Source organism: Athene noctua, chromosome 9, assembly GCF_965140245.1.
Source record: "Athene noctua chromosome 9, bAthNoc1.hap1.1, whole genome shotgun sequence".
Classification (NCBI taxonomy): Eukaryota; Metazoa; Chordata; class Aves; order Strigiformes; family Strigidae; genus Athene; species Athene noctua.
In genome coordinates this window covers 27,326,206-27,353,420 of record NC_134045.1, presented here as the reverse complement: position 1 = coordinate 27,353,420, position 27,215 = coordinate 27,326,206, and the positions used below count along the sequence as shown (strand labels likewise).

At 54.6% G+C, this 27,215-nt stretch overlaps 1 protein-coding gene across 2 annotated transcripts in view; it reads right to left on the bottom strand.

The window, feature by feature from the left end:
• The window catches only part of ZFHX3 (zinc finger homeobox 3), a 182,839-nt gene that overhangs the window by 28,110 nt on the left and 127,514 nt on the right, over nt 1–27,215 (bottom strand). For both annotated transcript variants that reach the window (XM_074913751.1, XM_074913753.1), the window contains one exon: nt 9,626–9,733. In XM_074913751.1, coding sequence (XP_074769852.1) covers nt 9,626–9,733 — 108 coding nt within the window. The remainder of the gene's footprint in view (nt 1–9,625; nt 9,734–27,215) is intronic.

Genomic DNA, 27,215 nt, shown 5'->3' with positions numbered 1-27,215 from the left:
CGTCCTTACAGAAGTCTACAGGACCACATCTGGCCTTTCTTCCTACTAACAAAAGGTGCTTGGAGCATGAGAAATATGGCACCACCCTGGGCCCACCTGCGCTGCTCCTCTGCCAAGGGAAGAAGTCCCTCGCAGTGGGGCTGAGGAGGCAGAGGGACCACGGAGAGCCGCGGCAGGTGAAGGACCATCCTGCCTCAAATCGCCCTCCCAAGCCTTGTGTGATGCGAGAGGCCCCGAGGAGGAGGCTCATTGCTGCTGACATCATCCACTCCTCGGTGTGAGCCCGGACACTGAAGCCTCAGCCCCAGCTGGGCGTCGGGCCCGTGTCCAGAGAGCCAGGTCTGCCAGCGGGGCCGCGCAGCTCTGCCGGCTCCGCTCCCCTGCACCGGGCTGGAAGGGTGGTGTCAGCCACCGCTTCACGTCCCCTCGGACTTCTCTGCCCCGGGTGGGGACTGAGCCTCCTGCGTGGTCCAGGCAGGGTCTCTGGGTCTGTATTTGTCAACTGACACTTCAAACCTTCGGGTGCCACCGGCTCCACAAAACCACAGAACAGCACTGCAGTGCTGGCAGCCCTGGGAGAGGGGCAGGAGGGAAAGGCACGACTGGAAAACCTCTGCTCGTGTTTCTGGGTCACCTTTCCAAATAAAGGATGACAACGCTTTCAGCTTTGGCAACAGAGCAAGAACCATGAAATACCCCCAGAACTGCATTAACGCACCAGGTGAGCCCCGGCAGCGTGAGCTCTGGCGACCGACGGAGCCCCTGGTGTCCCCGCCGGCAGCAGGACGTGCGCTGGCACAGTAAGGCACAAGGAGCTGGGGAGCCCCCGGCCCCCGCCCTCTGCCACCGACTGCGCACCGCTCCCAGGGCTCACCCGAGGGATGCTTTTGCATGCGGTGACTAAACTCAGCACCCCGACTGTCAGCCACCCCACAGCTCCCAAGCACTGGCTGCAGCCTCTGGAGTCACAACAGGGTACCATTTCCCATTTTCTTTCTATTGGGGAGCAGCCTGCCTGGAATTAGGGAAAAGTAAAAGGTAATTAAAATTTATTTTTACTCACCATCTCCAAAGTGCCCAATTTTATGAAATGCACGTGATCCAACCCATAACTTTAATCCTTCAAAACCAGAATTATTAATGATTGTCCAGACCCAGAATAACTGGTTTGTTGCAGAGTTCTGAAAAACGCATATGGAATATTTGTTCTAAGTATTATTTTTTGAGTTGACAGCTCAAGTAGGAATTTTAACACCAAGACCAAAGTTTATTGCTGACAAACAGCCAAACACACAAAGTGACACATTCAGTCCACATCACAGATCAGAGGAATTAAGAGCTCTCTTCTGCCTGGAGAAACGAGGACACGCAGCTCGACGCCTGCCTGCAGAGCTCCCGGCAGCTGAGCGGGACCTTCACGTCTGCACGGGGCAGATGGGACAAAATTTCTTCAGTTGAAAATGTCAAAAGGGCCTCGTCCGTGAACGGCAGCTCAGCACCAGAGAAGGTGCAGCACAACACCTGTGCCCTGACCACGTCCAACATCATGCTGAGAGATCCAGGCCTTGAAGGAAAGAAAGAGGAATCTGGGTTTAAAGTAGGATGTATGGCTACGTATCACTTGGTATTTTGGTTATTTTGGCTCTTTAAATGGATTTAGTACAGCTTTGCCGACATTAGAGAAAAATCTGTGTTTCTCAACAAATGTACCCAAAAGCCAAGTGCAATGGGATGCGCTGCTGCAGGAGTGCTGTCCCGCCACAGCCCTTCTTGGAGACCTGCTTGTCTTCTTGCTCTTCCTTGGCGGCTTCTGCTTTTCAGAGGAGGAGGAGAAATCCTCCCAGGTGTTATCTCAGAGGTGAGACGGGACGCTCCTCGGAAGTGGGGATCCAGAGGCAAAACCAGGAAAGGTCCCCAAAGCTGCCCGGTGGGGAGGGTTGCCACCCCACCTCCCAGCCATAGGATTCTTTTAGCTAAAGTACCACTGACAGCACCTTCATCTAAACTTCCATCTCCCAACCCAGCAACATAATGGAAAAGCCAATTAAATGATTATTAATTCATGCTGCTTTCCGTAAGCCAGAGGTTCTCATCTCCCTGCATTCCGTAAACCAGCGTGCCACTTGCCCTAGAAATTTACAGTGGGGTTTCTGCTATCTCCATTGATTTAAAAAGCAACACCCGCCCTGCCCCCAGCCTACTGGAAAAACTCCCTTCCCACCAAGTTCAGCAGCCGGCCTGGGAAAAAGTTCTCAGTGGGACCGGGGAGCTGTGTTTTCATTGCCTGATGGAAAATAAAATTCCATATTTGGTGGTGCCTCCCTCCTCAAACCTCCGCTGACGTTTTCTTGGAGCAATTACTCAGCATCACGAGCCCCTGGACCGGCCTGCCTGCCGTGCCCGCACAGCCCTGCGCCTCGACGTCTCTCGAGGGCAGCTGGCACCCTGCTCGGGTCTCGCGGAGGAGCATCCCTAAGGCACCCGTGGTTTTCCTCCCAAAGTCCCCGGACTGGTTTTATCTGTTTTCATGCTCACGCAGCCTTCGCCGCGGGTGACGGGCAAGGCCGCGCTCTGCTCCAGGCCGACCTGCCAGCAGCAGCAGCTCAGGAGCCCAGGATAACAGCGCACAAAGTTTGGGTCTCGGCCGTTCCGGCAGGCAGCTGCCATCCCGCAGAAACGCACAACTTGTGCATTCAGCAGGGATAACTCTGGGAAGGTAACTGCACCGAGAGACTGCCGTGAGCCGGGAGTGGCCGGAGCCCGGCTCGGGCCTCCCCGCAAGGGCAGGCGGGTGCAGCACCCTGCGGCCCTGCCCGCCCCTCACCCCCCGCCCCAGTCACAGGGCTGCTGGTTCCCTTCGGAAACACTGCCTGTTTACATCCCTTACTCCCTGAAGGTACCGTTCCCTCTAATAACACATTGGAGCCATACTCACAGGCCTGTATATTGCCTGTTGCTCTACAGTATTTTTTCAACTCTGTATTGATAAATAACGTGATCACATGATAGACAGAAGTAAATACGCAGAGATTTGCAAGCACACTTTTGTACTCAGACCTTTATCGCAGCCTTTCAGAAATGTGGCCCTGAAAACCGTCAAATAATTTGTTTTTCTAATGCTGTGTCATACCTTCCAGCCTGCAGTGAGTACGAACAACTGAATTACTATTAAATATTCGTATTACAGTACCCAGAAGCCCCAGCTGCCACCAGACTTATCTGTCGCACTCTGTACGAACACGGAGCCCCAGGCAATGCGGCGGTGAGGCCCGGCGGCACAGGGGGCACGCGGAGGCAGCGCTCTGCTTGCCACCACCAGCACCGCAGCCCTCCCCCGTGGCCAGCTCATCCCCCCTGCGCCGGGAGCACCGGCCTGAGCCGCGAACCGAGAGCCAAGGCGCCGGCAGAGGGAAAACAACGGGCACGGCCCGTGCCAGGGGTACCGCGGCAACGGCCCGGGGGCACGGATCGACCCCAAAGGGTGTGGGAATCCCGCTGAGTGCGTGGCTGCAGGCAACCCTGCCATGCCACATGCTGGGACGAGGGCCCAGGGCTCCCACAGACGCATGAGCAGCGACTGCAGCAGACATCGACCTCAGCACACGAGTAGCAAAACACTTTGGCAAACATACCCGAAAGAAAAGGCCTGGGCCAAAGCCGGGAGGCTTCCCTGCCCTGGGAACGATGGCTCCCTCTTTGCCGCTCAGAGACTTGTGCGGGGCAGAAGGAAAGACAGGGTACATAGAAAATCATCCTGTCTGCACCCAGCACGACCCCACCTTTGCCAAGTGGTACCCTAAAGCACTGCACTTCTTCCAGCAATGCTAAGATTGTACCTTTAGAACCGTGGGAAATCTTGGGGCTTTTTAAATTACATGTGGCTGAAAGGAAACAAGCAAGAATCTTTTACATTTACCTATTTCATATGGCTCTTGAGCCAGCTATCAACCTGTGTGAATATTACTGCCCAGTTCAACTGAACAAATATTTCAACTGACCTACCACGAGCGTCCGTATCAACTAATGTATTAAATCAGTGTGTTGAGCTTGGGAGAGGGTCTAAACAACAGCAACTCCTCTAACTTCTTAGGAGCAGCACGAAGTGATCCGCACCACTGCCTGGCAGCACACAGCTACCGGGCGAGCAGAAGGTACCGGTGAGGCAAGAGCGAACGTGGGGAGCGGAGATCAGAGACACTGCTGAAGAACGTGTGCGGAAAAGGTCTGGAAACAGCAAAGCAGCCGTGGGACTGGCCCCACCGTGCTCCCTGCATCCCTGAGAGCGGTGGCTGCTGCATGGGATGGGGTCAGTGTGCCTGGGAGGGGGTCAGCGTGCCTGGGAGAGGTCAGCGTGCCAGAGGGAGGGAGCAGCCGGGTGTTCCTGGGCCGAACACAGCACCCATTGGCTTCCGAGAGCCGCGGCTGGCCAAGGCGGGCAGGCGCGGGCAGGGAGCTGTGCAGGCAGCGAGGGCCAGCTCCAGACCACTGCCCCCAGCCAGAAGTCAACAGCTGTTCCACTTGGGCCAGACTGGTAATTTTGCTGCTTTTTATTTTTTAAGTAGCCACACTTCGCTAGGTATAAACAGAAAGTTCAAAGAAGAGTCACAGAAACGATGAGGCTGACCGTGAGGAAGAATCAGAGGCGCCGTGCGGGTGGCTGGACTGGGAGCCCCACGGGCAGAGGGGCCGGGTCCCACGGCCGGCCCTGGGGAAGGGCCAATGGCCTTCGGGGCCCACCCAGACCCCGCTGGCCATCACCCCCCTCTGCCCCCCCAGAGACCAGGAACCCAGCACCCGTGGGTGCTGCCGGGCGCGCACCAAGCCGGCCACCCCAGTGAGCCGTGGCACAGAGGTGTCCAGCCCAGCTGCTTCCCTGGGCTCGAGCTGGTGCCCACGAGCCTTTTGTGCTTCGTAAATCCTCCAGAAAAAAGCAGAATTAGAGGCAGCCTCCTCATCCTCTCTCCTAGGTTCCCTTCACACAGAAGCCAGCATCGAGAGCCGCTCCATCGCGCCCCTCGTCCCCTTCCTCCCAGCCCACTCTCGCCCTCGTCTTTACTCTGGTCCACAGAAGAGCCCAGCCATTAAGTGCTCAACAAACGCCATATATTAAAAAAACAGAAAAAAGCGGCAGCGGGGGGAGGGGCAGTAATAGATTTCCGTCAGGATGTGCCTGACCTGTTTTTTTCAATTTCAGTAATTAGAAAGGCAGTGGGCCTGTAGGAATTATTCATAAACTGCAGGAGCTGTGCAGTATACATTTATGTTAAACATGTCAAATCCGATTGAAATCATGCCTGCCAGCACCATACTCCATAAACACACTTTTCTGCAACAATTTCCCAGCTCTCGGCAGCCCATTAATACCTCCTTTAATAGCAATCTACCACGGATTCGAATCAGGGACGCTCCATTGCACTAATTGCTCTGTTAGGTGAGCATCATGGATTTAAAAAAAAAAAATCATTAAAAAAAAATAAAAGCCCTTCAGGCTAGTCCTCTAGAAATATTTCATTTCAATCTATATTTTAAGTAGAGTTTGTTTCTTGTTTTTGTGTAAAAAAATCTGATATTGTACATCTATACAACTGACGGTGCATTAAGGAGGTCTCCTTCGTAGCTGGGTCACTGCAGATGATGAGCTTCTCTCCACTCAGAAAATACAGTTAAGCCCCACCCCAAATCTCAGAAGTCTCGTACTGATCTACCCCGGTCTGAATCAGGCTTTAGCTGGAAACCAACGTGTTGAATATTAATCATCTACATCCTGCCTTAAAAGTGGCGTCGGGAACAGCCACGATTTCTTTCCTCCTTGCTGGTTTGCTTGTGGTAAACCCCCGTTAGTCACGATGGGCTAATTCCTACAGCCCAGCCATCAGGCAGAGCGCCGAGGGGCACGGCTCCGGGGCCAGGGGCTGCACCGGCGGCGCCTGGGAGCTGCCTCACCCCGCTGCCGGGGAGCGGGGGCCGAGAGAGAGCAGACGGGTCCCCCCTAGCCACGGGGAACGTTGGCCCTTCGCTCTCCAGGAGCCACCGGCAGGGTCAGTCCGGGCGTGGTGAGAGCAGAGGGGACGGCGCTGGCCTGAGCGCTGCCCAAAGCAGACGCCCCGCGCTGCTGAGACCCTTCGGGAGCCCCAACGATGTCTGGGGAAATCAAGGCAAACCCAATCCTGCCACATGCATATTTTAATGGAAAGTATTACCTAAAAAATGTTTCTGCGTAAGATTACTGTTTTAAAATTAAAAATGGAATCGATAAATGACTTTGCAGCTGAGACATCTGGGCAAATTTACAAAGAAAGCAGAGGAGTTTTCCCTGTCAGTGCCAACACCGGCACACGGGACGTCCGACCGGGGAGCGGTGGGACAACCCTGGCTCATCACCCGCCCCTGGGCAGGGGCAGCCTGGGAGACACTCAGCACTTCGTTAGAGATCTTGCACCTCTTTAAGACAAGTGGAAGACATGATCCCCCAGCGAGCAGTTAAGAAACCCAGGCACAAAAGGTGAGTAAATTGCCAATGAATGTGATGACCAAATTGCAGCACGATGAATGGAAACGGGTCCATCCACCCCCACCTCCTCTATGTCCCACCTTCACGGAATCGCGGGGCTCAGGGGCACCTCCAAAGGTCAGCCGGTCCGTCCAAAGCAGAATAAACTGTGCCTGCTTCACTCCCGGCAGCAGCTCAGCTCCTCTTCTTGAAAGACCTCTGAGGAACCTTCCCAGAAAACATACTCCAGTGCTTCACAAGCTGTACCAGCACAATTTTTTAATTTATTATCTAACCTCAATCTTTCTCCCTTCAACTTAAGCCCATTGCTTCTTGTGGTCTATATCCTGAACATGAAGGACAAATTATTTCCTTCCTTTCAGAAGCATTTTATGCACAAGAAGACTTATCTTGTTCTCCCCTTTGGTCTTTTTGGGTCAGATAAGCCCATTTGTTCCATTTTCCCTTCACAGCTGATGCTGTGCAGACCACGCTCTGTTTTGGGTTGTTCCTGCTGTTTGGGCTTTCTGCAATTGCTCCTTAACTTTCTTGACACCCCAAGCTCAGAGGTTGACAGCCTTCCAGTGCTGAAGAAACACCCATTCCCCCTGCACCATAACACCTGCGCTTCATTTTGAGACCGTCCTGAAAAGCAGCGTTAAAAGTCTTCCTAAGGAGGAGATAGGAGATACTGCCTGCAAACAGGACCTTCTTCACATAGAAGGAAATTGGGTCGTGTTGACGTGATTTCTTGACAAATCTGTGTCGACTGTTACTCATCTCATTATCTTCCCGTCAGTACTTACAAACAGTTGTTTGGTCAATTCCCAGGAAAATCTGGGGCAAATGGAGTTGGCAGGTGCGCGGCTCCCCAGCTACTCCTTCAGTCAGAGATAAGCACCGTGTGTGTCCCCCGCAGAACCTCCCCCATTTTCTGTCAATTCACAGGAGATGGCGGCCGGCAGGTCAGGGGCGGCCCCAGCCACCCTCTCGAAACGCCCAGGTGGGAAGCAGCGGGTCGCAGAGGAGAACATCCAGTGTAACCCCTCTGCAGCCTCCTCCTGCACTGCCGGGGCCGAGCTCTCCCCCGTGCCGCGCACACGGGCTGCTCTGGCCTCGCACGCAGCTCGGTCTGTTTAGTGAGGGCTTGTGCTCTTCAGGCCTCCTGACAGGGTGGCTGGTGGCCTTCCCCGGGCTGAGCCACACACCCGCTCTTTTCCCGCAGCCTCCTCTCGCAGCAAGCGAGTGCTCCCTTGGGAGCGCCTGCTCCCCTCCCTGGTACATCCCGCCTTGTACTGGCGCCTTCTGACATTCCCGTACACGTGGATGCTGCTCTTCTGTGCTTCTCACGAATATCCTGACCCAGCTCCCATCCCTTTCCACATCCGAGGTCCAGAGGACACGGCAACACAGCCACGTTCTGCATGGGAGCTTGAAAGCTGAAACAAGAGTGAGGTGTGGGACCTGTTCTGCATATCCACCGTGCATAAACAGTGGGTAACTTTTTTTCTGCTTTAAAGTTCAGGGGTAATGATGTTACACATTTGAAACAGGGCCAGAATTCAGCATTGCGTGCATACACCTTGCTGAGGCTGCACTCTTCACAAGGCTTGTCCAGAGCTCTGGGCTTACACCCATGGTCTGCGTGTTCCTCTGTGCGCTGCCCTTCCCGGGCTGCAGACACTGTCCCTTCTCATCTGCTGTTTGGCTGACACACACCAAGGATGGGTTAGGAACTTCACCAGCAGCATGAAGACATAGAACCACCCAAATTTAGAGTTTCTGGATAGTAAAAGGTTTAAAAAGTCGGTTCTTTTTTACTCCTTATGTGTTTTTACATATAATCTTTTCCCGTAGATCACCTTTTGTAAGTGCTTCAGGTTTGGACAAAGGGCCCTACTTATCCTTTATGAGACTTAGTAAATATACAATACTTGCATCTTCCTGTGACACTTCATGAAGTGTGCTCTCGCTTAAGATCACACAATCCCACACAACAAGAGACTAGAAATCACGTACAGCCAAGCAAAATCTGCATCTCTGGGCTGAAGAATGGGTCTGTGATGGGGAATGACACACAGAGTGACCTCAGCAAGTGCAGTCTAGACTAAGATGAGCTTCAACAAGCACTAACACGCAGCTTGCTTGTTCACCGGTTAGAACACATCTTCCAGGGGACGAGATTAAAACCGTATTGAGGTGAAAGACCACGTTTCATCCTTCTGAAGATGGCATAAGCCAAAATATCGCTGGCTGTGGCTCACTAAGAGACAAGCATGAACGCGGCAGGAGAAGGGTCTCTGCAGACTGAGAGGCATCGTACCCGCAAACCGGCTGGGCCACGGCACAGAAACAGAAACGGGGAGTGAGAGCTGCTCCGTTCTGGGTCCAGGGAACGAGCACCACCTGCACTCCCCCGTGTCCACACCCACGCTGGAGCAGCCAGAAGCGCCAGCTGAGGAGGGGATCCGCCCTCTCCAGAGGAGGACGATCTTGCAGCTGCTTTCTGCTCAAAGGCAAGGAATATTTCAAAGATTCCTCCCACTCACCTCTGCAAGATAGCAACCGTCTTCTGGGAAAGAGAGTAACCCACTACTTCATAATTAACCCACCTAAGGATTCTGCAGAGACACCTTCCGGATTCCACTACAGCACCGTGAGTGCTGCTGCGCGCCCACAGCGCCCGCTCAGGATGGGACGGCTCCTGTGGGCAGCTGACGGAGCACAGGCACAGGGTCTGCCCCTCTGCTCCCCCCTCTGCATCAGCCTCGCTGCCAGAGCCAGGACAGAAGAGCAGGGCAACAGCCTCCGTCTTAACAGCGTAGCGCAGGGGTTCACGATATGCTTAATCCAACCTCAGTGGCGGCTTCTGCCAGGGGCTGCCCCTGCTCCCTCCTCCCCTCCCACGGCCCCGGGGAGCTCGGGGGAGCTGTGACCCCCCCGCCCCAGCGCCATCCTGGGGCTGGGGGGACACACAGCTGAGTGGGGAGTGAACTGCAAGGGCGTCACGAAGCTGCACCCAGAGACTTCACAGAGGGCGACACTTACGTGTGTGGTTTAAGGAAAGAGTTTTGCAGGCTGCTGCTCTCCTCACCTCTCCTTCCTGGGTTTAAAGAAAAAGGGACCAAAACCCACCTGTCCATTTACTCTGGTCCTTGTCCCCTCCACTCTCTTGCTCCTTGGCAGGCTCGTCAGCATCACCGGCCGTTTCATTGGGCCCTTCCACATCTTCAATGGATTCTTCTGAAAGAAGAGAAGCAGAAAGTGTAACATAAAAACGAAGTCAAAACAGGAGAGCAAGTAACTGCCATTGAGCAACAGCCGATGCTGAAGCACAAGTGTGGAGCAGCAGGTATCAATGTCACTTGGCGCTTTCCCAGCACCACCTGCCAGCAGGTCAAGAAACGAGGGAGGGAAAAGTGAGAGAGGAAGACGAAATGAAGAATCTCGCCCACTTCTACCACTTAAGAGCTACTGACATCCCCTGCAGTGTAACGTACAGTAAAACATTTGCCTGGGATGGGAAGGTTCTACCCAACCACGCCATGGATTAGAGGAGCATCAGGGACTGACCAGAGCCCCCAGCACCTTCAGCCTCAGCCTTCCTCCCCATCCCCATCTCAAGCTCTTTGGGCTGAATGGCCCCACATAACACTGACCCTGGCCACTGAGACCCCCAAGCGCACCGCGGGAACACCACCAGGCACCAGGAGCAGCACGGGCTCCTGCCGACACGGCCCTGACACAAGGCATGGGAGGAGGCTGCTGGCGGTCTGTTCCCACCCCAGTCACGGGAAGAGTTTGAGCACACAGGCAGCATCACACAGGTGCAAAAGCATGAAAGAGAAAAAGTACCCAGTGAAGTGAAGCGCTGAAAGCTCAGAACAAAGCACCGAGCGCCCCGGCCCCACCCGTTAACCAAAGCACCGCGCCGGGCATGCGGCACGGAGCGAGCTGACCTGGCGCAGCTCCACGCAGAGGCACCCACGCCGGGTGGGACGCTGTGAGCAGAGCTGCTGCCGCCAGACCTCTTACACCAGGGCGTAACAGCCACATTATCATCTAATGCCTGGGCATTTATGTACAGCACGTGCCGCTCGACAGCTACTGTGTAATTGAGGGGGGCTATAGCAACACTGGTGAGAAAGGGTACTTTTAAGCCATTATATCCTCTTTTAGGCAGGATAGTTCATAATTTTAACTCGCATTATCTGGTCATGGTAAATCCTAGGCTATCCTGAGGTTTTATCTGAACTACCTAACGAGTTAAAGCAACCCCCCATGCTCCCCCTAACAAAGACAGGGCTAGAAATCAAGATTAAAAATATACATTAGGAGACTGCAGATACTCAGCAGTGCCCTTTGAGAATGTGACAACCTAAATCAGGGAGGAACTTGTAAAAGTGTCCAGAGATCAGCACTGATATAAGTGGAAGTGCTGTGATTTATACCCTACCCCTCTTTCACTCTTTTAAAAGCTGGAAGCTTGTGAGAGCCACAGGGATCCCAGAGGTCTTTGCCTGAGAAAACAGGACCCCAGAGTGAGACTTGTGATGGGTGGCATCGTGAGGGAAAGGCACCTAACACCTGGGGAGATACACACTCCTGACACAGGGGTGAGATGAGCAGTCTGTCTTGTGAGGCGAGGGCTCAAGTCTGCTGGAGAGAAGGGCTGTGAAATCAGCAGCTGGATTCCTGTTTCAGAAATTAGAACCCCAGTCTTTCTTCCATGCTGGTGAAAAAAACAACAAACTGCCCCCCAATCCAACCCAACCCAACCCAACCCAACCCAACCCAACCACCTGCCTTCAAAATGCTGCCACACAGAGTGAGACAGTTTCCCTTCAACTGAGGCAGCTGGCACAGAAAGCGGATTTTAGCCTGTTTAATTAAGAACCTTCATGAAGGGGTTTCTATTATTTTACTCACATCTTCATTCTACAGCCAGCCCTCTCTGCCGGCTCGGTGCCGGCTCCCCTGGCCCCCCGGGCAGCCTGTGCCGGCAGAGGTGAGCAGGGAGCCGGCACCCCCCCGACCCCCAACCGACCCCCCCGGGCCCAGCCCCAGCCGAACAACAAAGGGTGCCCGGCCCGGCAGCACTCCCGGCTGCGACCCGGAGGTGTCAGCATCGGCATGGGAGGAAGAGGAAGGGCGAGCCGGCTGCCGGGCTCAGACACTGTCTGGGCTCTAACCTGAGCATGTGGAAATAATACACGTCTTCAAGTGCACTGTCTGGTTCGAGGGGAATAAAATAGGACATTCATAAGCAGTTACACCATCTGTCTTTATACCATCATCATCATCAACAAGGGAAAAAATAGCTCTTTAAAATGGATGAAAGCCCAGGCTGACAGTAACCGGAAAAATGTGAGCTATGAATACCAATAACGGTAGCAAATGATTAAAAACCAAGGCTACCCGTGGCAAATCCTCCTGCCCCGCTGGGCCTGCAGCCTCTCGCGCTCACAGCCGGTGCCGCTGCCAGCCCGGCCGAGCCCCCGCATCCCCTGCACCACACGCCCGCCGAGCCCCGACCCTGGAAACAGCTTCTGAGGGGCAGAGCAGCCTCCTTGGCTCCACCACCTCTGCGCGGGGCAGGCACAGAGCTGCAAAAAGCACACGCACGCTTCAAACCCTTCTCCTCCCTTCTCCAGTCTCAACTGACTTTTCTCAAGAGTGTTTTTTTTACAGCAGGACGGGCAGGAAGCAGAGTACAAGACACGTCTGACCAGGGAGGCTCCGAATCAGGTGGGCAGGCCCTGGTACCATCCTCACTTGGCTCCTCGCTCCCGGGCCCTTGCTGAGGACAATCCTGCTCCTCTCCCCGCACGTCCCGGAGCTCCCTGCGCCCACAGGCCGGGACGGAGGAGGCTCAGGGAAGTGTTAACTCCTGGCTGCCTCGAGATCCTCTTCCAGAGGGCCATTTCGGAAGGCTGGATGCAGCTCTGCTCACCGCGCTCAGCCTGACCCGCCTCGTGGCCGCCTGCACCGGAGCCGACCCCAGGGGCGGCTGGGAGAGCGTCGCTCCTCGGCTGCCTGCGTGCAGGGTCTGAGCCGCTGAGAACCAGCCCCTGAGAGGCCGCATGCAGGGCCTGGGCACGGGATCTGACCCAGCTTCTAACAATGGGATCCTCCACCTCTGAAAATAAAATGCAGCAGAGCTGCTGCCCCCGAAGATTTGCGCCCTTGCGCTCTGGTGACAGCGCGGCAGGAGCTGGGCCGCAGCGGCAGCTCCGGGGTGCGAGGCCGGGCTGGGCAGCCAACGCGCCTGCGAAAGGCACCCAACCACCCGCCTCCTGCATTTCTTTGGGGCATCCTTCTGCGAGGATGAGGCCAGCGTCACATCTGGTAGGGAAAGGTCCGTGTTTCTCCTCAATCTGCTGCACATGGAACATGGAGCTTCTCAGCTTCCATTTTAACTGTTTGCAAACCCTGGTGTCACCTCGTTCACACGCTGTGTTCGAGCAGAGCTGGCCACTGTCTTTTACTTCATGTCCGAGGAGCCCTGTGGGACAGACCTGCAGCCGCGAGGGATGACCACCCCGTGACCAGCTCCCAGAGGCTCAACGAGGCCGCAGTCAGCAAGAAGTAGGGATTTATTCCCAAAGCACCACGACCCCTTTGTTACTGCTGGCCCACACCTCCTTGGAGCCGTATGCACTGTCAGGACCCATTCACTGAACACCTTGACTGTATTTTCCTTAAGAAGACTGATGAAAACTCCACTAGTTGCGCTGCAGTTAAAAAGGCACTCAGGTTCAAGCTGCACATCCCACGTCCTAGGAAGCACCCCCCCGGGGCTGACAGCCAGAGGGTGAGATGGCCCTGCAGTACTTCCACATACTGCAAGTCTCTGCCGGCCACAGGCCCCGAGCAGGACACCTGGGGCAGCTGAACCCGGAGGTGTGAGGCTCTGCCACAGAGGACGTGTTGTCAGAGGTGACAGGGTTGGCTCCCAGCTCCTTGTGAGGGGCTCTGGAAGGCCACAGATGCTGCTGCAGCCCATGCCCAGAGGATGCAGGTGCCTGACCGGTGTCTTTGCTTTCCAGAAACTCCAGCTACACAGGGTTTACGAGCTCACAAAGGATAAGTGGACTCCATCCTTGCCAGGGCAGGGGCAAGAGCTGCTGCTCTGGGATTTGCATGGGGGTGCAATCATGTCCCACTGAAAGGCAAACACAACCTGTGCATGGGTCCCTGTGCTGGGGTGCCATCCACGAGGCCATGATGCTTTATTAATAAATTTTCTTAGAGGAATTTTCCAGCTGCTGGAGTTCAGGTCAATACCAAGAGCAAGCAACTGTAACTGTGGGGCACCTGGAGTCCAAGAGCCTGCTCCTCCATCGTACCAAACCTGCCCCATGCAAAATCCTAGGAAGAGCCTTTTCTTCCTTCATGAATAAATCATTTTAGACAGTGGTATTTCCTTTTAATTTAAAATTAAACCATTCACTGGGGGGAGGTGGAGGGGGAAGAGAGGGAGAAGAGTCTGGAAAATCATGAGTATCTGACATCTGCAGATGTCAGGGAATCTCTGACTCAGTTACACGCTGAAAATGTGCCCAAATCCCCACACGTGGTCGCACAGGACTATGCTGCTGCATTTCTGACCCTTTTAAAACCCAGAAAGTTTGAGGGTTGGAGAAGTCAGCAAATCCCAACCGGATCCAGACCAGCTTCAACAGCCCAAGACTCATCACCTCTCCTTCTCTCAGCTGGATTTTCCTTAACAAACCCAGATCTCTTATCCGAAGGGATAAGGGGCATTTCAGGGGTGGCGGAAATTGTAGGGATGGGAGAGAAAGACCCTGCGCTTGCCTCTCCACCCTCCGGCAGGCTCAAGAGCTGAGAAACATTAGCTGTCATGAACCACAATCAAATCAGGTTTGAAATATTTAGCAGTGGCTTGGAAAATGCGGTGGTGCAGCTCTGACAGGCGAGATGTGCAGACACCCATTTTCCATTATAATGGAAATATCAAGCCTGTTCTGAATATGTATAACCTAGAAAAATGTATTGATTTTTCATTCGGCATTAAAAAAATGAAATACCCTGCAGCTGTCAAAAGCCTTTTGTTAAAAGCTCATCTTTCCTGGAATGAGGTTTACCAGAAACAAGTTTTAATTGTACACAGGGTCTTTCCTTTGAAACAAAAAGAATCCCTGATGCTCTTTTTTTCAGGATATGTAGCCAAAAGAGCCTGCAGGAAGACAGGATTGAGACCTGGCTGACTCCTGCAAGCTGACACTGTCAGGAGAGGTGACAGCGATGGCCTGTGTGCTGTCGGCTGCACACGCACAGACACGCGGGACGGTTCCCTGCGAGCTGCCAGCCGGCGAGGGGCAGCTTCCCCTGCCGATGCCAGGGTCACACCACTGGGCTGCGGCCCAGAGGGTTTCGGAAGTTCAGCTGCTTTAAACTAATTTAAACGCGAGGTCCCGGGGGGAGAAAGGCCGTGGTCTGGGTCCTCAAGGGAACAGGAGGAGCTTCAGGTGGTCTGTGGGGGGCCAATGCCCTCCCGGACCCCGGGAAGCCCACGAGGAGCTCAGGTGCCCCCGAGCTGTGCCAGGGCCGTGGGGCTCAGTCTGGAGCTGCCTGTCCTAACGGCGGCGCAGGCTCGGCTGCCCGCAGAACTTGGCCCAGGCGGGGTTAGGAACCCGACTCAGAAAGGGTCGCTCAACCTGGCGGGGAAGCGGCGTGGGGAGGGTGGTCCCACCTCACACCATGCCCACGGGTCAGGTGTGTTGGCCGTGGGGATGGAGCAAACGCAGAGCCCGGGGGGGTCTGACACTGGCCAGTGCCCCGGTGCAGGAGGACATCGGCTCCCCCCGAGCCCCCCGACCTGCTGCTGCAGCCTGAAGGGCACAGCCCTGGCCCCACCTCTGCCGCGGCAGCACCACACGTCCAGCCCCGTTTGGTTCTTGTTTGGGGCACGCAAAGCCTCCCAAGCCAGAGGAGTAAACAGCAGTTTTCCTTTTGGTTTTTTTCCCCTCACTTGCATTTCTAAACCCTCACGCTGCCAGGGGACGTGTGGAGCGCACACGGCTGCAGGCGAGCAGCCACGTGTGCTGCCGGAGCTGCGGTGGCCCACAATGGAACGGAGCGACGGCACTGCCCGCCCTTCGGCTGCTGAAATCTGAGCGAGAGCACAGCCTTGGAACCGCGCTGTGGAAGAAGAGAAGCTGGCGAGGGTCAGGACATGGAGCAACACCCTGGAAACAATTCGACTGTTCGTTTGTTTGTGACCAGCCCAACAGAAAAAAAATGTTTTCCACCTCTCCCTGGCTTGCAGACTATTTGCATCTGAAGATGAGACAATCCATCCACATGGAAACGTAGGTAAAACCATTTTCAGAAGTGTTTTTTTTGCCATCTTGTATTTCTCACCCAGCTCAAGCTCATCTGGGGCACATCTCCTAAGGTAACCTTGGCTACCAGGCAGTCACTGCCCTTGCAGCTCAGATTCAGGATGCATATATATGCACAAATACACTCTGTGCTAGCTCCTAAACAGATTATTCTACGCAAACGTGTTTATTCCTATTGTTTTCCTGAAAGGAAAAGCAGAGCTCCAAGCAGTGAGAAGAAAGCACCAGGCACAGGTTAGGAGAGGACTGCCACAGAGCTCCTGCCCTGATGAAAAAGCTGGTGGGTGAGTCCTATCATCTGACAAAAGGCTGCAGAAAAACAATAACAATCCTACGTGTTATCTTGGATTAATGACACTTATTTCCAAGATGGCCCCCTTTCAGAGCATGGTCAGAGCATATCTGTGCTGCTTTCATCAACAAAAAAGAAAATGCTGCATATGAGCATGCCCCCAGCTGATAAAGCCATCCTCAGCTGCCTATCTTCTCAAGGCAGGGAAAGTTTATCTGGCTTTTGTGCAGTTAGCTATAGAGGCAAGCGTTCAGATAAATAAAACAAGAAATTCAACAGCTAAAGAACTGTTTGCGAACTTTTAACTTCTATTCCTTTGTTTTCTGCTGCGAAGAAAAAATTCAGAATTTTTGGCCCGTTTCCCTGAACGGATCTGAAAAACCCTACAACAGCATCCAGGTCTCTGGTTATCTCCCAAACAAGCTTCTTGCTCCAGAGAAATGAGATGTCCCTCTGCCAGATGTTAGCATCTTTTCTGCTTAAATATGAATGCTTTTACTAACACAGTTATTATTTTTGCATTTGGGGGCTTTATCTGATTTACCAGCTCCAGCCAGAGGCCCCACTTCAGGCCCCAGACGGCTGAGCAGCGCCCGCGGCCGGACTGACACAACCCTGCCACCTCCGGCGCTGCGCCCTCGGTAACACAGCGCAGCGGCACTGGGAAAGAGAATCATGTTATTAAAACTAGATAATTAGAAGAAAAAGCGTTTTCTGTCTTAAAAACATAGAAGGCAGCGGTGGTGAAACCTGCCACCGTCTTTTGTAAAGGAAGAGCAGAGGAGGACAGCAAGAGGCAAGTCGAAGCCCGCTGGTGTGGCAGCGCCGTCACCGCTGTGCAGGCCCGGAGTCCCACTCCCCGCAGCGGGTCCAGACCTCAGACGTGCCGGGAAGGGGCTCGGGAAGGGCCAGAGCGCTCCGGAGACCTTCACCACCCTGGGAAGTCGGGCAGGGCCTTGCCCTGCAGAAAACAGCGTTGTCAGAAAACAGCTCTGCAGAGACACGCCTGCGAGGAGCCCGTCCCGCCTCAGTCGCACACCCAGGGCCGGGTTATCCGGCAAAGGACGGCGCCAGGGCTCCGGCAGTGTGTTCCGTGCGCTCAGGGCTCCCTGGCACCCTCTGAGGGGCTCGGCGGCACCGTGGCCGTCGCTGGCTGCACCTCGGGAGGAGACCGGCACCCCCCCGCAGAGACCCCAGGAACCCCGCCCTGAGACCCACCGACTCCTCCCTGTCCCGCGGAACACGGCTGTCCACTTTTTTGGTAAACTGGGTAAAATTTTAAGTCAATGGAACCCAACAGGGATTTGCCCCCTTGAATTTCATCAGAACTAGAAAGGTTGCTGTTATTTTCACACATGAAATGTAAAAAAAAAGGCAAATTCCTTGAGCATGTTTGTAGTGGAGCGTGATGTGATTGTGTTGTCATTTATGGGAAATAATCGCAAGCCCATCTCTCCCTTTCCCCCCATTTTCCAGTCCAAATAACCATGAAAAATTACACTTCAATGTCAGGAGGACAACAAAGGAGGGGCTTTCTCCTGCGGCTTGACGGCTTTTCAGCCTCCCCTTCTTTGGACAAAAACTACCTTCAATTCTATTTCATTTTAAACGTGATCTAACAAATGCATCTTGACAAGTTCCTTTCTTTTTTTTCTTTTAAACAGTATTTTGCACAGTTTAACCTAGCTCCAAACCGGAATCAGCTGGAAAGGAGACTCATGCAAAAACACAAACACAGATCAAACAGCAAAACAAAAGAAAACCCATCTCCAGCTTCAGGTCTGCAGGGAGGGGACGGTCCAACGCGGAGACCCGCGGGAGGAGCGTCAGGGGACAAAGGGGACGAGCAGGAGGAGACGGGGCGCAGAGGTGACTGGGCAGGAGTGCAGCAAAGGCTCTCGGTGACGGGGAGCGCGGTGCCTCGAGTTCAGTGAGCGAAGGGACCTGGGCAGCCCACCCCAGCCCACTCCACGGGCGTCCTTACTGGGACCAGCCGCCTCAGGCGCTGGGGGGACCCTCACGACGGCTTCTCCTGTGGCCAACTCCCCACCCGGGCTGTGGCCGGTACGTCAGCACGGCAATTCTCACCAGCTCCTCGCCCCTCTGAAGAGGTCTGCTCCCCACCAGCAGCCCTGCCCCACTGCCCACTGCTTGTCCTCCCTGTCTCACCCCCTCCTGGACCTCCTCCCTGGCAGCTGCCCCCTCCCCTGGTTCAGTTTCCCTCTGCTAAAAACGCACAGTGAAACTGCCAAAGCAAAAACCGGCAGGTTTTTATAGAATCATGAAAACATTTAGGTTGGAAAAGACCCTTAAGGTCATTGAGCCCAACCGTTAACCCAACGCTGCCAAGCCCACCACTAAACCATGTCCCTGAGCACCATGTCTACAGTCCTTTAAATACCTCCAGGGATGGGGACTCAACCCCTTCCCCGGACAGCCTGTTGCAGCCCTTGATAACTCTTTTGGTGAAGACATTTCTCCTAATATCCAATCCAAACCTCCCCTGGCACAACTCGATGCTGTGTCCCCTCATCCTAGTGCTTGTTACTTGGGAGAAGAGACCAATCCCCACCTTGCCCCAACCTCCTTCTAGGTAGCTGCAGAGACTGACAGGAGGTTGCCAGCGGTACTGACCCGTTTGCCCGCGGCGCGCACCCATTTGCCCGCGGTACTGACACGTTTGCCCGTGGTTGCTGACCTGTTCCAGGCTCCCTGCAAACTCAGGGGCGTAGCATCGCCTGGGCCAGGCCCGGCCGTGCTGGGAGGCAGCTCTGGTGACCTGCTGCAACGAGCGGACGCAAGCGTGTGTTTTCAGAGGGGCCAAGACGCTAATGCTTAACCTCAGGGCCTGGATGTGCACAGGAGTGCTCCAGGCGCCTTAGCTCTGCCCTGTAACATCACAGTAAACCACACTTAGAGCAAACACTAAAACGTCCTTGTTGTGGTTCTTGTTTTTAATACACAACTGCTACAGCTCCTACTCTGTTCTCTCTCTCCATGGTATCACTCCAAGGAAAAGTTAATTAATGTGTTCCCGACCCCCTTTCTCCCCATCCTCAGGTGTTTCCCAACCTCAGCATGTTCGGACTTCTTTTAAGTTGAGTTAAAAACCTAGGAAAGCCATAACTACAGTGCCTTGGTTTAAGGACAATTCAAATACTCTTGCCGCACGCTGTACCACACGGTACAGACAAAGGGCAGCTAAGGGAGAGCGGCGGGGCTGACATGCAGCAGGGAAGCACGACCAGCTTGCAGCTTGGCAGCTGTGGCATGGGGGTCTGGGGTAGATCATCCTTCCTTGTCCCTGGTGAGGAAAGATTTTTGTTAAGAAGAAGGGAAAAAAATGATTAGTAGTTCTAAGCAAATGTCTCTGAGGACAGTTTGCACACGGGGTGAGTCCAAACGGGTCCGAAGCGTGTGGTCTGGTGGGTTCATTCTCAACCGGGTTGCAGTAATGTCAGCTGTGGTGTCGTGTTGCCGGGCTCTTCCCGGAGCTTATTTCTAGGAACTAGCAATACATATGAACATGGGAAATCATAAATGGACATAAATAATATGTATAATAAAAACAAAAAGCGGCTCACCCCTGGGCAGAGCAGGTTGTGGAAGCATGGGAGGGAGTCGCAGGGCTGCTGGAACGGCCGCAGCCGGGGACCAGCTGGGGTTACCTTCTGCTGGAGCAGGAGAAATGCCACTGTGCTGCAAAGGCAAGACGTGCAGCTGGCGGTGGCAACCAAAGACATTTCTACAGAGAGCCCACGGCGCAAGTAAGGGGACTTCAAAGTGAAAAGCTGAGGAGCAAGCCCTGGGACCCCCGAGGAGGACGGAGCAGACAGACCCAGCAGGCCCAGGGAGACGCCGCCGACTCCAGGCAGCCGAGCGGTTCTGACACGTTGGTCACCAGAAGTCGCCACCTCCACGGACCAACCAGACAAAACCACCAGCCTGGGAGGGAGCTGCAATGCCAGAGCTTCTCGGCGTGAGCAGCCGTGTCCTCACCCCTCCGCTGATGGGCAGAGGCAGCGGATGGCCTGCGCAAGCTCTCGGCGTACCGCGAACGCCCAGAGAGCTCCCGGCTCCACAGCCTCGAGGACAGCCCTGAGGAGCCCCACGTCACCCCCTGAGGCAGAGACGGCCGCGCCCAGGGGCTGAGCTGCCCCTTCCCCAGGTTTGGGTTAGTGGCTCTGGCAGAACGTCAGTAATTGCTTTTCCCCTTGTACTAACAAGCTTTCAGCAGCGGAACATTTCAGCTTCCTGGAGCCAACAGGCCCTTTTTCTCCACCTCTCTTGGCTTCGAGTAATTGAAAGCGACTGCAATCTCAGCCCTGACTCTCCGGCATTCAGCTGCACCCGGGAGGTCAGCGAATGTCAAGTGAAGCCTTTCCATCCGCCTCCCCACCACCGGTGCTGCATTAAGGGAGGCAGCCTGCTCCGCAGACCAGAGGAACGGGCAAAATTACGGGGGCTGCTAATAGCCAAGGGAATGTGGGCATGACTCCGGCACAGCCGGGAGGGAGCGCTGCCCGGCACGTCCCCGCCACGCATCCAAGTTCCAGAGTCCTGCTCGCCCCTGGACTTCCTTTTTTCTTTTAGTTTAAAACAGGAGATGGGTTTCTTCTCAGAGAAACTATATCTTTATCATTTTTTTTGCAGCAAGACAAGCCACCTTCCCCTATGATGCCCCTGTGCCCTTTCATACATCAGGGCAGGATCTTTCATTCGCCATCAAATCTGAGACAAAGCCGGAGGGTGCGGAACGGCTGCTCTAACCCCGAGGGGAACGTGGAGAACCAGGGAGAAGGGACGAGCAGGGGGAGGCTCCCAAGGAGACGCTGAAGGTGCTCATGGCTCACAAGCTGCCAGGCCTGCGGTTGGTCAGCACCGGCTGGGTCACGGCCTGTGGGACTGGGAGGACGGAGCCTTTCAGTCGCCCCGGGACACTCCTCGGTGCCCGCAGTCCCTGCACTCGGCCTCCCCAGACGCTAAAGAGGGAGAGCCGGGCGCTCCAGGGATTCGAAACGCTCCTGAAACCTGGGCCAAGGCGCATGCACAGGTGGCAGCTCCAGCAGAGGCCTGTGATAAGAATTTATTTCTCTCAATTACGAGCGCTTGTCCCCAGTCTCAGTTCATCAGCGCGGCGCAGGCGAGTCAATGAAAGCTCAGTAATGCGCTAATCAGATGCACAGCGACTTCCCGGAGCCGCCGGCTGCGCGCAAGTGGCCTCCGCTGCTCTGCAAGGAGGTGGCAAGTCGGGGCAGTGGGTTCCCAGCCCTGCCCACCCCTCCGCTCCCCACCCGCGGGCGACTCTGGGTTACGGGCGGTTTGGATGCAGCTTCCCGGGGGGGTCCATCCAACCGGCACGTGCTCAGGAGCGGGCGGACGAAGCAGCGCCCGTCCATAGGCTCGATCTCTACTGCTCATGCACGTCCCTCTTTAATGGAGGGCTTCCAAGGGCGCTTCAGGTATTTTCAGATCAAGTTTCTGTTTCTTTTGGTTTTTTAATTGGAGTTTGATCTGAATTATTTGTTCCCTTCAACCTGAGACCATTCTGAAATACCATGTGAAGTGCCAAGTAGACAGAATGAATCTAAATATAAAACAAAACACAAAACCCCCCCCACTTATGGTGTCCACAGAAAAACACCACTCCTGCTTTTGGAAGCCATGTTTAAAAGAAGCACGACAGGCTGCACACCACAGGAGAGGGGGGATGGAGGGACCGGGATGAGGGTGGCTGCAAGGTCCCCCAGGGCTGAGTGCCCACGGCAGCGTCGCCCTCACCGTGGAACACTCCTGGCCTTCGTTTCTTTGGTTTAAAACAAACAAAAGCACTTTCCCTAGTCCCCCTTCCAATGTGAACCCTAGGAAAAGGCTGTTGGTTCTATGCCACAGACCCAGCCTGGCAGGGCCGCCGCCACCACCGCCGGCACAGAGCGGTCGCTGAAGTTCCCAGCATTAACCTCTCGCAGCGCGGCGCAGGGGCCGCGCTCCCACTGCAGCCTGCTCGAGAGCTCTATTGATCCAACACGCACTTGGTGCCTTCAAAGTTGTTTATGATCAATATGCAAATTGCCCATGGCATTGATCTGGTATTAATTTTCAATTAGGGAATCCACACGGGGTCTCCCAGGGTCAATATCTAACAACGTGAGGTACCTCCGCAGCGAATGGCGGGACGGTTGCTGCCCAGTGCCTCTGGGGCTGCTCCTGCCCAGTCTCCTGGAGAGGGGCCAGTGCCCGCGGAGCCCCCCGGGGCCCCTCTCCCACCCGCAGACTTGCAGGGGCACGTTTCCCCCCGGCCGCGGGTGTTTTGCCCCCTGGCACACAGGTCAGCACCTCACAACCTCTGAGCTCTGCAGGCAGCACTGCAGGCAGGGCTGCCCCCAGCACCCCCAGTCCGGAGGGGTTGTTCTGATACCAGTTTGAGCCCCACCAACAGCCAGCGGCCAGCAACTCCAGGCAGCCCCGCTGTAAGTGGTTTTAGACAAGAGCCTTCAACACGCTGTTTTCTGCGCTAAGGCAGTTAATTAACACGGGTGGCGAGGAGCGAGCTAACGCAGCGGCGCGCAGAGCCGCTCGGCCAGGCGGGCAGAGCAGGTCGGGCTCCCGGCGGAGCGTGCGAGCGGCTCCAACACGCGGCATGGGGAACCCAACGCCGCGTCCTGCCATCGCAACAGCAGCTACGTCAACCCAAACACCTCCAGAAACAACTCCGAGATGGAAACGGTCCTCACGTGCTACCCAAAGGTAAAAAAAAAAAATGAATCACTGAACTTGCCTCATCACCTAGAGAAAAGTGTCCCTTCCCAGAAAAAAGGGCCCATCCCAGCAGCCATCCTCCCGACTTCCCTCCTCCCGGGGAGGCCCGCAGGGGCGATGGCCTCTTCGCACCGGATGGCCGGCCTGCGCGCACCCGCGGCCCTGCCACTCACTGTGCTAACCAGCACATTAGCTACCCAGGCTAATTGGTTTATGGATAACATTAATTACCATGTTGCTCATTAATGGATGAAATCTTTATTGGTTCCATTGATCAGCGGGACTTGTTAGCTGGCCTCCTAACCAATGGCGGATGTAACAAGCTCTCTTATTGGCATATCAATTAATGCAATCAATTTCTGGCCAGCGGCTGCCATTCGCTTCCCTGCTTGTTAGACTGTGGAAGACAGAGTCATGTCAAGTAAGCATTTATTTAAACGGTTTCTAATTCTTCTTGAGCTGACTTCCCAGCAGGCTTTCTGCCACACAAGGGTTTTCTGCCTCCAGAGACCTTCCCCTTTCCTCCCTCCCTTGTAGAATCAGATCTATAACAGTCACTGCAAACTACATAATTTCTACAAAAATATTTATCGAGTTACGCAAGTAGGACAGCTAGAGGTGTCAGATTAAGAAGTCAGACTGTACAACTCCCCCCGTTTACCACATCGGAGAGATGGGCAGGAGTACAAACCCACTTCCAAAGGACAGGCAGGGGCTCAAGAGCCACGCCAGAAAGCCTCCCTGCACACGGATTAATTTTAATTACAGGGTCAGTTCCCCACAATTAGCACTGTTTTGTCAGAGAACCGTAAGCCCTTAATATTTCTGCCCCACTGCACCTTCCAGAGTGAACCTGGACGATTCGGCACCTTACGCAGTGCTGTCCGGCGGGTCTGCAGGCAGCCACATCCCGGCCACTGCCCGCATCGTTCCACCAGCCTCAACCTGGAAGAGCAGAGCAGGACTCGTGCTGCTCACATGCAGAATTAGCTGATGCTGGGAAATAGATGGGGAACATTACATGGTCCTGCAGGAGCCTGGCAGGCTCGGCTGCCACGCTCCTCCCAGTACTGGGGTAATACAACATGCCCCTTGCCCAGATCACAGGACCCAAACCTCCTCGGACAGAAACAGATCAGCCCTGCTTCCCTGGGGAAGGTGGCAAAGGCAACAACCCGGCGAAAGAGCACAGAACTGGTACTCGTTTGACGAAGACTGAGAGAGATTTTCTGAGCTGTTTCTCCCATGAGCAAGAAGGGACTTTCAGTTAATTAACAGGAGGCAAATAACGTTCACAAGGAGTAAGAGCCCCTACTCTGACTGACAGAGGCTTCGTCCTCTCTCTTTTCCATTGATCTGTTGGCCAAACAGATTTCAATAGCAGCACGCTCAGAAAGAGCTCCAGCCCCATCCCGCTCGGGTTTGGTTTTGCTCTGCCTGTGAGGCCACGCTCGGTAGCGATCGCACCCGATCTCAGCGTCCGGCGGCTGAATTCCCAGCTGACACGACCCGGGGGCCGGGGGTTACCCTCTGCGCCCACCGTGCGCCGGGATCCTGCAGCCCGGGAGACGATGGTGCCCTGGGCCATCAGCTTGCTGCCAGGGAGGATAACGAGGGGCGCAGAGACGAGCCGCATCAACCGCCTTGACACTGCAGGTTTTGTTTGCCTTCGGAGCAGCATCTGCACGGTGGCGCTAAGCCTGGTAAACGTTTCTGCAGCCGCAGAGGCAGATGGAAATATCAGCATGCTGCTCAGTGCTCCCAACCCCCGTCCCTCTCCCCAGCTGCTGACCTCCTCGGTTCTGCCTGGGCAGCTGTGTAAGTGCAGGAAACCCAGCGGCTAATGGATCCGCGGGACCTCACAGGTGAAACAAACACTTTTTCCTATAGAATTAGACTTGGTAATTAGATTGTGGAAATCACTGTCACAGGATGTTGCTGTGGCCAAGAATTCAGCAATATTCACAAAAGGGATTAGATAATTAAGGTTAATGAGAGTATCTAGAGATATAATTGCTAAATCTAACAAAAGAATTTGGAAAAAATATAAACCTACAAGCTTTAGGGCACACATGAACTGCCTTCTGGCCACGAGGGCTCAGGCGGGCACTCGCCCTGGCAGCAGACGAACTGCAGCCGATGGCCCCTCTCCCCCCGGGGCTCTCCAGCCATCGCCCCCCGTCCCCCTCAGGCCACCCCCCGCCTGCTCCGTGCGCCCTGGGGACCCCGTGGCGCGGGGACAGGGCTGGGGGACACCTCGCAGGCTCGGGGCCCGCCGCAGGCCGCGCGGACAGGCCGGTGGGGAGAGCGGCACGGGGCGGCGCGAGGCACGGCCGCCAGCAGGGAACACAAGGACGAGGCCTGATGGGCGGCTGCGGAGGAGAGGTGGCAACGAAACGGCGCGGGCGGCTGTGCGGGAGGTGCGGGAGCTGCTCGCTGCGGGCACGGTGCCCTCCTGCTGCGCAGACCCCGGCCGCCCGCCGCAGCACCCCGGGGTGGCGCGAGGGGCACGAGCAGCGGGCCAGGGCGGCAGCTCCCCCGGGCCGGGGCCGCCCGCCGGCAGCCCCGCGTGCCCGCAGCGATCCCCCCGCACCAATCCCCACGCCGGCGCTTCGCCCAGGTCATTATGTAGGAAGGATCTTCCCCGCCAAACACGATAATAAATCAAATCTTATCAGAGCTGAACTATAAATCTGTGAAGACTCCAATAATTTCTAGCCATGGGAATAACACCACAAAAGTACTTTTTAAACTAATTACTCAGATTCCGAAGTGCTGCCCTAATGAGCCTTCCTTCTGCCCAGAACTTACTAAGAGAAAAAAAATCCACCTTCAGTGCAGTAATTACTGCTTTCCCCTTCAAACTTCTAACTGGAGATCAATGCTGCATTTTAAGACTCATTGATTTACAATTAGCCTGGCTTTCCTGCTAAAGTGTTTTTAAAGCAGAGTTTACTTTTATTTTATTTTGAAATCTCAAAGATCTGGTTCTTGGATTTTACATCCTCATGAGAGGTGTGCTGGAAACAGAAAGGGGAAAGCAGGCAGGCACACATCTAAATGGAGAAAGGAAAACAGTATTTTTGTTAGGCTGAGACTAGAAGTAAGAGACTTAAATATTTAAGGGATAAATGTGAATAAAAATAAAAGAAAGGAAGAGAAAGTGGAAAAAGGGAAATGTAAATGCCAAGAGAAGGGAAAATGAATTGCAAGCTGAGAAAGCAGAGTCACTGTCAGGCAGATCGGAAAGCTCTTACTGCCTCTGCCGTTTATTAGCATCTTTGGGAATAAAAAGCAGCAGCTTTGTGCATCTTTGCAAAACAAAGCGCTAGTTAAAAATAGTGCGTACAGCAGGGACAGTGCGCTAACATGAGGGTCCTGGCAGCTCCTGCATTTGTACAATCTGTCCCACGAGGAGAGCAGAAGTAAGTGAAGCAATTAAGAATTCCATGCTGATTGCTTCAAACATGTTTTTCTATAACATAAAGATAACAGCATCACGGATACACCCGCCTCCTTTCTCCTGCGTCTTCCCATCCCAACATCATCTCCTCCGCATCCCTTCCCTGGACGCCCGGCTCCTGAGGAGCTGGAGCCCCGGCACAGGCCCACGGCGCCCGGGAGCCTCCGTCCCCAGGGGAGATGGTCCCGGGCCAGCGCCGGAGCTGGCCCGGCTCGGAGCCAGGCGCGGGGCTAGGTGACCTCCAGAGCTCCTTGCCAACCTCCGCTGTTCTGGGAGTCTCCGGCTGTTCCAGAGCTTCACAGCAGCGCTCGCTTCCGAAGCGTTTTTGTGTCATTTCTGCAGGAAATGAGCTACACTGGACAAGCCACCTCAGCACTCCTCGACCCTCCTTCGCCTCCTACTTCTTGCTCCAAAATAAACATTTGGAAGGTCTTCTAGGATTAGCATGAGCGGCGACACGACAGGAGCCAGACTGAGGAGCAGGGAGGCAAAGAAAATTGCCTGCAAGGGTTTACAATTTTGGAGCCACCATAGCAGTCTAGCCTGCCATTTCGTTTGCTGCTCTCATAAATTTTGTTCTTTACTACTGTTGGGTCCCAGGAGTCAGTGGCAGATGATGATCCTAGAGTGATGAAAGCAAAGCAAGAAAATAGGAAAGCCAGTAACATCTCTCCTTCTTTATATTTTATTTTACAGAAAGCTGCTTAGCCCCATTTCAAAGACTAATATGAAAAAAGTGCAATTAAATCCTCGAAAAACTGACAGATCAGCAAAACAAAACCACCCGGAGGAGAGCACGATTGAGCCTCATTAAGAAAGAGTTCAGTCTGTTTTTAAAACCTT